The sequence below is a fragment of the Musa acuminata genome, chromosome BXJ2-3, assembly GCF_036884655.1.
Source record: "Musa acuminata AAA Group cultivar baxijiao chromosome BXJ2-3, Cavendish_Baxijiao_AAA, whole genome shotgun sequence".
In the NCBI taxonomy this organism is placed as follows: Eukaryota; Viridiplantae; Streptophyta; class Magnoliopsida; order Zingiberales; family Musaceae; genus Musa; species Musa acuminata.
The window spans coordinates 17025663-17038240 of NC_088340.1; the positions used below are offsets into that span (position 1 = coordinate 17025663).

Genomic DNA, 12578 nt, shown 5'->3' on the forward strand with positions numbered 1-12578 from the left:
AATCCTATATCCTGGTTAGGGGTCAACTGGGCCCAAAATTAGACTTGGTTTGGGCTAAACTTAAAGCCCAACCAGTGAACCGAAGGGTCTGGCGGTGGCACCACCAGTTTGGGCGGTGGCACCGCCAGTACACTGTTAGTGTCAGACACTGATAGGCGGTGGCACCGCCAGCATCGGGAACCAAAGAGAATTCAAATTTTGGAGCCCAAATTTGAATCCTCTTGAGGCCTATAAATACCCCTCAATTCTCTACTAAGATAACAACTTTTTGAGAAGCAATAGATTGAAAAAAAGGTCTTAGAAAAGTCTTAGCAAGTCTTGTTTTCAATTTGTTAGAGTGTTCACCTCCTTCTTTCTTGCTGAAAATTTGTAAGAGTGTGAACCGCTTGTAAAAGGTTGTAAGAGGGGTATTTGTCCTTCCCCTTCAAGAGATTTGCTAGTGGAAGGTGGGAGCCTCATCGAAGAGGGCCTCGCAAGTGGATGTAGGTCATTTAACCGAACCACTTTAAAATTGGCGTGATCTCTGGTTTGCATTTTCTTATTGCTATTTACATTACTGCAAACCTTCTTACGTGCTTTATTTCCTCATTACCTTTGCTGCACACCTTTACGAACACGCGTTCAAGTTAAGCTTTTCAAGTTCGGTTTTTATCGTACGAAAGATTTGTCGAAACCAACGTTTTAATCCGCTGCACTAATTCACCCCCCCCCCCCCTCTTAGTGCCGCTCCGATCCTAACAAGTTTTAAGTGTAACCCTACTAACTTAATTAGGGGCCATTAGGCCTGATATAGGGCTGAGTGGGGCCCATTGGGAGGCTCATTCAATGACCTAGGGTTAGGTTAGGTGGTGCTGCCACTAGACTAGGCGATGGTACTGCCTATGAGTTGGAATGTACGAAGTGTACATTTTTTTGAAAGATCCGATAGTGGTACCGCTAGTGTCAAGCGGTGGTATTGCCTAGACTTACAGTGGTACCACCCAGACTGGTGGTAGTACCACCAGTGCATGGTCTCCAATGAAGCCTGGCGGTAGTACCGCCCAGACTAGGTGGTGGTACGGCCAGTTGTTAGTCTAGCAGGCAGTGAGATCGCCTAGTACTAGTAGTAGTACCATTAGTACCTCGGAAATCCGGGATGAAACCTTTTTTGGATCCATTTTTTAAGTCATTTAGGGCCTATAGATTCTCCACTCTTTCTTGCTTAAGAAAGCAAGAAAAGTGAACAAAAAATCCAGTGATTTTGAGTTGTAAAGTTTTGAAAAGTGCTAAGTGTCCCCCTTCTCCACTTTAAGTTTTGGGCTTATTCTAATAGAGGTGTGAGATTTGTAAAGAGTCTCTCCTAAACTTATGAAAAGGAGAAAACAGTTATAAGAGAGTAGGTAGTCTTCGTCCATTGAAAGAATATCGTTAGTGAATACCGATGGCCTCGACGGAAGAGGAATCGGGAGTGGACATAGGCCACGATGACTGAACCACTATATACTCGGTTTGCATTTACTTTCTGCCCTTCATTGATATTACTTTTTGATTTAACTGCTTATTATACTTATTCTAAGTCAAGTACATATTCGATATTTATTTTTATCGAACAAAAATTTTCAAACTGATATTTTATCGAAAATACTAAATGACTTTTGCCGATAATCTAGAGGGTCACTCTATCACTTCAGAAAGAAAAACAGGTGCAGGAATTAAATGACGAATTACAAGTTATTAAATAAAATAAGACTTGAAAGTTAATATTTTTTTCTTAGAAAAGATAATTAGACTCAAATATGTCTACAAGTTAAAATTTAATGCTAATGACTTATTACAAAACATAAAGCCTGTCAAGGGGTATGCTCAAATTTTATATTTTAATTTTAATTTTTTTCTTTAATTATAAAATTGATACAATTATAATAGTGTTAGCATTAGTAATTTAAAAAAAATGATTAGTCTATCAATTTGATATTAAATCAATCTTTCCGAATGAAAAGTTACAAGAGGAGGTATTATACAATTTAAAATACGCACTAAGGGCATGGTATATGTGAATTGATAATTATTTTTTTAACACAACTTTCAAAAATGTTTAAGTGAACCAACCATATATATAAAAGCTTAAGATATGAAAATTCTTATTATCTATTTGTATTTATATGTGGATGATATGATTTATACTAAAAATTCGATGTGTATGCTTAATAAATTTAATAAAAATATGATTTAGAATTTGAAATAACTTATTTAGGGCTTTTTTATTTACTTGGAATGAAAATTATTCCAATATGAAATAATTTTTATTTCAAGAAAATATAATAAAAATTTATTGAAAATATAGCTTGTAAGCTAGTGAGTACTCCAATGAATAAAAATGATAAACTTATGTTAGATGATAAAATTTAAAAAGGATGAGATTCAATTAGAAGCTTAATTGAAGGGATAATTTATCTTATACATTCAATGTCAAATATTAAGTTTGTAATTAGTTTATTGTCTAGATTCATGCACAGTTCTAGTCCTAGAAGCATCACTTTAGAACAACCAAAAGAATTCTTAAATACATTAAAAAAATCTCAATTATGATATTCACTATGAGTAGATAAAAAATTTTAAATTATATTGATAGTGATTAAGTTAGTTATGTTGATGATTATTAAAATTATTTCAATATGGAGTTAGAAGTCATTTTATGCACAACAAAAGAATAAGAGTATGCTTCTCTCTAAGTTTTGATATTGAATATATAACAACTATAAGTACAACATGTAAAACAATTTGATTGTAAAAAATTATAATATATCTACAAGAAAAATAAAATATACAAATTAAAATCTATCAGATAATAAATCTTATATTACGTTGATAATAAATCTTATATTTCAATTTGGGTCCCCATGCATCGATGAGGCCCGCCCACAATTTGACTATTGAATCGTGCTAGCTTGAGGGGGGAGTCGAGTCACGTACCCTCCTAGCTGTAAAAGGCTAACAGGTCGTCGGTCAACGACGGCAGCGACCGTCCCGGTCTCCCAAGACGTGTCCCGAGCCACTACCCATGCAACCTGAACCAAGGGGCGCCGCCCTGTCACTTTGCTTCATCCAACAACTCGGATCCCCCTTTCCTTCTCCCGAAAACAATAAAAGAGATCAGATTCCGATCCGCTCTTCGTCCTCCTCCCTCGTGCGGTAACAGCTCACTGCTTCATAAACAAGGAGGGCCACCGAAACCCCCTCTGAACAAAGTCAAACAAAGATATGTTGCACGAACTTTGGCGTTGTCAATGTTCACATGGAACTCAGATATGTCTCCGTTTGAGCCATCTCTTCTTAGGATCTGGAGTTGTAGGTGACGTAGGAGAGTGAGCCCACCGCATGCAGGGTTGCCGGTGGGTGAAGCTACGGAGGATGTTTCTTGAGGCAGCGTCGGTGGGCTGCACGCGTACGACTCCTCCCCAACTGCCACCGCCCACGCCACCCCAAGCCGCGTTGTCGCTCGCGGGTGGCCCAACTGAAATCTAACTGTCACCAACGTGGGCTCTTCTCCTCAGACACTCAGCGAGCAGCAGCAGATCTTTACGTTCCATATCACATCAAGTCAAATCACGAAAACTATAATGAACATGAGGCGCTGCTGCCAAAAAGTCGGTGTCGTACTTATCACAGGACGGGTGGCGCCAGCACCGATGTGGACTCATGCGATTGGTTGATGGCTTCTGGGTCCACCCACTTTGCTGAGTCGAGGAGAAGCAGCGTCCCCGTCGTCTCCGCAAGTCAAGCCGCCCACCCTTTGAACCAGTACTATATCGTTTAGCTTGTGGTACTCGAAGCCAGAAGAACACCAGGATCTCCTGGCCACACGCCACGTCCCGTTACCTACGCTTCCCTACGACGCCCATAACGCATTAAAAATGGTCCCTCGCCGCCCGGCTTTATCCAGCTGTTCCACCCCGTGTGCCCCATCGCGATGTCGCCGTCCTCGACTTTATATATATCTCCGCATCCTTCGCCCCTTCTTCTCATCAGCAAGTAACTGCTTCACTCGCGGATCGTACGCTCTCCAAGAAGTTGAATCTGCACAGGATGGAGGCGTTTTCTGGTGATGACGCCGCCGCCGCTACTGTCTCAGGAACCAAGGGGACGTGGCTGTACGCGACGGTGTCGGAGGCGCCACCGAAGCGGCCGGCGGGGCGGACCAAGTTCCGGGAGACGCGGCATCCGGTGTACAAGGGCGTGCGCCAGCGGGGGGCCGCCGGGCGGTGGGTGTGCGAGGTGCGGGAGCCGAACAAGAAGTCCAGGATCTGGCTAGGCACGTTCCCCACGGCGGAGATGGCGGCGCGGGCGCACGACGTCGCGGCGATGATGCTACGAGGCCGATCCGCTTGCCTCAACTTCGCGGACTCGGCATGGCGGCTCCACGTGCCGGCCTCGTTCTCCTGCTCCCAGGACATCGCACGGGCCGCCGCCGAGGCCGCCGAGGCGTTCCGGCCTCCGTCGGACTCCAACGCTACCTTTGAATCCTCCTTAACGATGGAGAGCTCAGCGAGTACATTCCCGTCTTTGTCGCCTTTAGCGACGGCGGCCACGCCTTCATCAGTGTTACTGGAAGATGGGATCGGCAGCCAAGAAGGAGTCACATTTGATATGGTGAGTTACGACGGCATGGATTTGGGCTACTGCGACTACTCCGGTATGGCGGAGGGCGCGCTGGTAGATTCCATTTGGGACGACGTGGCCGCTGACGCTGACGTGTCGCTCTGGAGCTACTCCATCTGACGCAGAGAAGGCGGCGGCTGCGGAGGACGACGACGAGGAGGTGGCAAGGCATCTGACGTCCATTAACTCGGTTACGTGCGGCGGCTGAGTGCTCGAAGCTGTTCCCATGCATCAACGCTTCTCTGGATCTTCACCAGCTTCGACCACAACATCTGTAGAACGAGTAAACTCGGTGAATGATTCAGAAGACGAGCTTTATGTTTATATTTGCTCTGCTTTGATCTCAGCTCTTGTAATCTCTGCAAAATAAGCACACAGATCCAAAGAAAAAAAGCACACAGGCAAACTATTCTAATACGCGAAGATCAACCTCCTTCTTATACCTCTCTTCTCTTTTTATCGGGTTTAGGAGACAACCCTTACAAGCACTCACTCCTCTTTCAAATTATTCTAACACTTAGACTAGAAGAGAAGGATTCTCACAATAGATTACAATAATATTTTTTTCCCCCTTTAAATTCTTTGTGCTTGTGTATGTTAATCAGGGATAAGAGGGGTATTTATAGGCTTCAAGTTGATTCAAACTTAGAGCCTAAAAAGGTCTCATCATAAGTTTCCTATGTATTGGCGGTACCACCGTCGTTCCTGGGCGGTACTACTACCGCAAGATCTGCAGCTGGGCGTTACCACCGCTGAATAAGGATGGTACCACCGCTGACAACATTGCAATCGGTGGGAGCACTGCCCATATATCCTGGGGTGTTGTTCCCCAGGCGGTGCCACCGTCGGCCAGGGTTTCAACACCCTAGTTGGGCCTTGAATCTAACCCAAACCAGCCTAACTTCGGGCCTAGTTAGCCCCTAATAGAGTTGATGGGATTACCTCCTAATCTTAACTCCAATTATATGCTAAATATGATTTCTAAGACATAATCTAAGCAAGATAAGTCTAATTTTTTTCGGCAAGCTTCCGACGATCTTCCGGTGAACTTCTGACGATCTCTCGGTAATGTTCCGGTGGACTTCCGGCAAGCTCCTGGACTTCACGATGATCTTCTTGGCGAGTTCCGATGAGCTTCTTTGGCAAGCTCTTGGATTTCTCGGTTGGTTCCGATAGAACTTCTGACGAATGTCCAGACTTCCGACGAACTCTCGAACTCCCAACGAAATCGCGTTCTTGACTCCAAGACTTCATTTTGCTTTATGCCTTGCTATCATAGTTAATCCTGCACACACAAAAACACAGTTTGATCTAGACAATTATTACTAAGCATGAATCATGTTGTCCGGTATGTCATTGGTCCATCGACGCTTCGTTCGATTCTTTGGCGCATCGTTCTCTCTTGTAGCCTATTGCCCAATCGGCCAGTTGACCTCCATAACTCCGATATCCTTGGCGCAATATCCGCTCTTCTTGGCCCGATACCTGAATCCATGGTCTGAAGCCTTCTGTCAATACGTCGACCGATCCTCCGGCCCGACGTCCAATCTTCTGACACGTTTTTCTCCGGCCCAACATGATTCTTCCTGCTTTAATTATCTCTCCATGATCGAAGCATCCTGTGTCACTCAAAACGTAGATTAAATCATAAACACTTATCAATTGATTTCATCATCAAAATCTGAGATTCAACAATCTCTCCTTTTTTTATGATGACAACCAATTGATGAAGGAGTTAACCTTAACTCCCAGAGTTTAAATAAACTCCCCCTATCAATATGCCATATTGATAGAACCTTGAATTCAAGTCGTTGCAAATTTCATCATAAATATTTGTAATACGTCATCATGTATAACATGATCATACTTATCCTCCTTTGTCATTAATAAAAAGGAGAAGTTCAACTATCAAGTGTTTGAGATATAATGTCAAATCATTGCATGAAAAATATAATATCAAGTTTTATCATCATGCAATTTGTAAGTTAGAAAATTTAGCAAGTGTTACATCATACAAGCTATCAAGATTTAGATATGTAAGGTAGTAAGATAGCAACTTTACAACATATAAGCTAGCAAAAATTTTGAAATCAAATGCAAGATAGCGATGTTCAAGATAGTAAGCTCTTTCTTCTCTTTTGACAAGTGCTATTTTTGCTTCCTTTGCAAAGTGCAAGCTAGCAAAATTTTATAACATTTTAAAACATGTAAGCTAGCAATTTTGAGATGTTCAAGAAAGCAACTCTTGCTATAAATTTTGCTAGATGTGCAAGTTAACATTTTTTGCTTCTTAAGATAGGCAAGATAGCACTTCTTGGTGATGTTTAAGATAGCAAGTTCTATATCATATAAGATAGTGAATCTTACAATATTTTAGAACATGCATAATCACCAAATCATCATAAATTTTAATGATGTGTAAAATTTTAAATTTTGTAAGTTTGCATTTGTGTGTCTTGAGATTTGCAAGATAGCAAGCTAGCAAGTTTTATAAATTCTTGCTTCTCTTTTGAGATGAGCAAGCTAGCAAGTTTGCTTCTTTTGCAATGTGCAAGTTTCTAAATTTTGCATCTTGAGCTAGTAATTTTTCTTCCTCTTTATCATTGTCAAAAAGAAGGAAAGTGATAGAAGATAAGATTTTCTCAACTACATGAGGAAATCTCTCTATTCTGTTGAGGAAAATCCTTCATTTTATTAAGGAAAATTCTTCCTTCTAATCTGTATAAATAGGAGAGGGATATATTTAAGTTTTTTCACTTCTTCTTTAATAAAGCTTCTTCAATAATTATTCTTATCTTTTATTATTTTCATCATGGTATCAGAGCAGTGAGAAAAGCAAAGCTTTGCTCTTGCCTTTGGCCAGCGACCAATGCCGTTGAGAAAAGCAAAGCTTCGCCCTTGCCTTTGGCCAGCAATCAACGCCGCTGCAACCAAATTCCTAAGAGGCTCCACGGCCAATCATCATCTTCCTCACTGCGATAGTCTTCGTTTTCTCATCGTGATAGTCTTTGTTGATCTGCCAACAGTCAATGGACTTAAGAAGAATGAAGGGCGGACTTAAGGGGAACGAAAGGAATGCCTATGCTCTTAAAGCAATAGCAATTGCAATAGCAGAAGCGATCTGCTCTTGCTCTACTCACGACTCTCGCTCGTAAACCATTCTTTACATCGATCCAAGATTGGTATCCTTGATAGGAGTACCATCTTACGGGGGCATGATAGAAGATAAGATTTCTCCAACTATACGAGGAAATCACTTTATTCTATTGAGGAAAATCCTCCATTCTATTGAGGGAAATCGTTCCTCCTAATCCTTCCTCCATTCTTTGTATTTAAGCTTTTTCACTTCTTCTTAAATAAAGCTTCTTCAATAATTGTTCTTATCTTCTATTATTTTAATCAGGAAGAATATAGTTTTGTATCTCTTTTTCCCTTTACAATAATTTTTAAATCATGACAAAGGATGAATAATCAAAAAATCAAGTTATGAATGTAAAAATAATTTTTCATCATGAATATTTTATCATTACATACATCATTATCATAAGTTGAAGTATTGTATGCATAATATCAAATCATCATTCATAATTACATTAATGTTTCAATCATTATTTCAATATGTTTGTGCACCATTATGGTTTTAATTTACAACATGCACAATTTCAAAACTTTATATATGGTATCCTTACTTCATGCATGACATAAATAAATCAATCACCATGGGCATATCATACATGATATTCACGCATTCATGATACATCATTTTGGCAAAAAATCATAGCATTTCAAATCATGATGGTATCTAAATGTCAAATTATATTACATCCTATCATACATGATCATAACTTCTCATTTGTTTACATAAATTCATGAGTATTTTATGCATAATTTCATATCATCACATGAAAAATCAAGAGAATTTTGGTGATGAGATATACAAATCATGAAGACAAATTGTAAATATCAAAAGACATATTATGATTTTTTTTTGATAACTCAGATAGCAAAAAGAAAGAATCATAGTAGACAATCTTGATTTATAAAAAGAATTTTCAAGTTATAATTCCGAGAAATCAAGAGAAACCATGATTCATTTTAACAAATCTCCTTTTAAATAAATAACAAAAAGAATTCTTAGGAAATCATAATATAGATAAAATTCATTCAATCTTGTAGGAGAACAAGATATTAATTCATGCATATAAAATCTCCCAATTCATTATGAATCGTAAAAATTATAATTCTAAAAAATCATGATTCATTTAGGAAATTTTCCTCTTTAGTAAACAATAAGAAGAAATATGAGAGTTCAAAAAATAAGATTTTGATTCATAAATGATTTCAAGTTATAAATCATGAGAAATCAATATCATGATTTCGATAAAATCCATTAAATTTAAATTATTTTCATAATCCATGAGATTCATTAAAGTATAATATACATAGATTCATTAATGAAAAATCAATAAGATGGAAAATGTATTCCTTCCCCCCGCACCCTCCCAAACCCCTCCCCCCCCCCCCCCCCCCCCCCCCCCGCTTTTTTTTTATATATTTCATTTGAAGTTGTTTATTTCATACAAGCATGCCTTTGTCTTTTTCGTATAAAACCATCCATAGTTTAAAATCGAAAAAGTAAATCTCATCATGGAAATCATAAAGATCAATAAACCATATGTTGAATCTCGGATTTTGATGATAAAATCAATTGATGGGTTAATTGATCTAATCCATATTATTGAGTTAAGTGTGCAGGATTAACTACGATAACTAGAAAACATAAAGCAAGAATACCGGAGTCAAGTTCGATGGTCGTTTGAGAGTCCGAAGAATCGTCGGAGATGCTGTCGGAACCAACCAAGAAGAAATCGGGAACCTGTCGAAATTTTTGAAAGTTCGCCGAAGAGATCATCGGAGGTTCGCGGAGATAACCAAGAAGGCTCGGCTACTCATTGAAGTCATCATAAGATCAGGAGCTTGCTGGGAGTTCGTCGGAAGAAGTTCGTCGGAAAGCTCGCCGGAACAAGACTCGACGTTCGCGGTTGAAAACTTGCTTAGGATGTTTTTAGTTATGTAGTTCACTTGTAATTAGGATTAGGATTAAGAGATAATCATATATCCTGGTTAGGGGCCAACTAGGCCCAAAATTAGACTTGGTTTGGGCTAAATTTAAAGCCCAACCAGTGAACCGAAGGGTCTGGCGGTGGCACCGCTAGACTAGGCGGTTGCACCGCCCAGCACCCGAGAGCCAGGCGGTGGCACCGCCAGTCCACTGTCAGTGTCAGGAACAAAAAGAGAATTCAAATTTTGGAGCCCAAATTTGAATCCTGTTGAGGCCTATAAATACCCCTCAAATCTCAGCTGAGATTACAACTTTTTGAGAAGCAATTGAATGAGAGAAAGGTCTTAGAAAAGTCTTAGCAAGTCTTGTTTTCAATTTGCTAGTGTTCACCTCCTTTCTTGCTGAAAATCTGTAAGAGAGTGAACCGCTTATAAAAAGTTGTAAGAGGGGTATTTACCCTTCCCCTTCAAGATATTTGCTAGTGGAAGGTGGGAGCCTCATCGAAGAGGGGCCTTGCAAGTGGATGTAGGTCATTTGACCAAACCACTTTAAAATCGGTGTGATCTCTGGTTTGCATTTACTTATTGTCATTTATATTACTGCAAACCATTTGCACTTTAATGCTCTACTTCTTTGTCTCCTTCTTACGTATCCCTTCAAGTTAAAACACAATCGAAACGGTTTCAAACGAAACATTGCTTTTATCGTACGAAGTTTTCGAAAGTGTTTAAATCGTCAAAAGTTTATCGTACTTTACCACTGCACTAATTCACCCCCCCCTCTTAGTGCGGCTCTGATCCTAACAATTGGTATCAGAGCTAGGCTCACTCTCATATTTGGTTTGATACCCAAGAGAGATGGCTTACTCCGGCATACATGAGGGTCATTCTATCACACGTCCACCCTTGTTTAATGGGTCGGATTATATTTATTAGAAGACTCGTATGAGGATCTTCCTCATTTCCATGGATTTCGAGCTTTGAACTATTGTTGAAAACGGATTTCAAAAATATTCTCTTTCGATGAGCGAATGGAATGAATCGGAGAAGAAGGTTTTTGCTTTAAACGCAAAGGCTATGAATGCCTTGTTTTGTGCACTAGACAAAAATAAATTTAATCGTGTTTCAATTTGTGATTCGGCTTTTGATATTTGGAGAACTCTTGAGATCACTCATGAAGGCACTAGCCGAGTGAAAGAGTCCAAAATCAACATTCTTGTGCACTCTTACGAACTTTTCCGAATGAAACCAAGTGAGTCCATCGGAGACATGTACACCTGGTTCACGGATGTCATCAATGGACTCAAAGCTCTTGGTAAAGATTTTACTAACTTTGAACTAGTAACTAAAATCTTAAGATCCCTCCCTAAAATTTGGGATCCAAAAGTTACGGCAATTCAAGAGGCCAAAGACCTTAAAACATTCCCTCTTGAAGAACTTATTGGGTCTCTAATGACCTACGAAATGACATGTCAAGCTCATGACGAGCTCGAGAACCCCCTTCCAAAGAACAGGAAGGATATGGCACTCACATCATAAGAAGACCACTTGAAAGGAACATCAAGTGATGAGGACAGTGACAATGACATTGCACTTTTGACTCAAAAATTTAAAAAATATTTAAGAAAGAACAAATTTAAAAATAATACAAAAAATAAATTCGAACACAAGAAGGACCAAGTGATTTGCTATGAGTGCAAAAAACCAGGACACTACAAGAACGATTGTCCTCAAGCCAAAAAGAGAACATCAAAGAAGAAGGCGCTCAAGGCAACATGGGATGATTCAAGCGCGTCCGAAGAAGAGGAGTTTAACACCAAGCAAGTTGCTCATTATGCCCTAATGGCCATCGGAAAAGAGGTAACGAATTTAATTGATGCAGATTTACCTTATCATGAATTATTAAATGCTTTCCATGAGTTATTTGATGAATGTAAGACAATTAGTAGAAAATATAAATTGCTAAAAAAGGAGCATGATAGTCTTACTTGTGATATCGATAAATTAAAAACTGAATATCATGATAGTTTAGCTCCATGTATAAAATGTCATGATCTAGAATCTCTCCAAACGGAGAACTTGCTACTTAAGGACACCTTGAAGAAATTCGAGGTTGGTAGCAAATATTTGAACATGATCCTTACAAATAAGGGTCACGTTCCTAAAAGAAGTGGAATCGGATTTGTGAGAAGTCCTCACCAAAATCCAACCACCTTCATTAAAGGCCCTGTCTTACATGTTCAGCACCAAAGCAATTGCAACTTTTGTTGCAAATATGGATATAAAAATTATAAATGTCCATTCAAGAAAATTAGTCCGAACAAACTAATTTGGGTTCCTAAATGAACCATGATCAATTCCATGCAATATGATGAACAAGTTAAATCAGTTTTTAAGGCACCCAAAAGAAAATGGGTACCTAAAAATAATCCCTTCTTGTAGAAACATACACCATCACAAGCTAGGAGCAAGAGATGGTATCTAGATAGTGGATGCTCAAGATATATGACTGGAGATCCATCTTATTTCTCTATGCTCACTAGCAAAGAAGAAGGGTACGTCACCTTCGGAGACAATAACCAAGGCAAAATTATTGGCAAGGGAACCATAGGTAACAAATTAAAATTTTCTATTGATAATGTCTTACTAGTTGATAGATTGAAACATAATCTCTTGAATCTTAGTCAATTATGCGATAAAGGTTATATCGTTAGATTTGAATCAAATGTGTGTATTATTGAAAAACCAAACCATAACATAACTATAATTGCATTAAAACAAAATAATGTCTATACCATCAACCTTGATGAACTGAGTAATGAAATATGCTTCTCCGCTTTAAATGATGATGCTTGGCTTTGGCATAGGAGATTAGGCCA

The 12578-nt window shown here is 39.3% G+C and overlaps 1 protein-coding gene across 1 annotated transcript; it reads left to right on the top strand.

The window, feature by feature from the left end:
- The first annotated feature begins 3991 nt into the window (after nucleotides 1-3991).
- On the top strand, nucleotides 3992-5182 carry LOC135606489 (dehydration-responsive element-binding protein 1C-like). Its single transcript, XM_065097521.1, has one exon. It carries the CDS (start codon nucleotides 4066-4068, stop codon nucleotides 4756-4758), a length of 693 nt encoding a protein of 230 aa, XP_064953593.1. The 5' UTR covers nucleotides 3992-4065; the 3' UTR covers nucleotides 4759-5182.
- The last annotated feature ends 7396 nt before the right edge of the window (nucleotides 5183-12578 follow it).

Excerpts from the sequence above, each read along its gene's own strand:
- LOC135606489 (XM_065097521.1), top strand. The coding sequence starts at position 4,066 with ATGGAGGCGTTTTCTGGTGATGACGCCGCCGCCGCTACTGTCTCAGGA.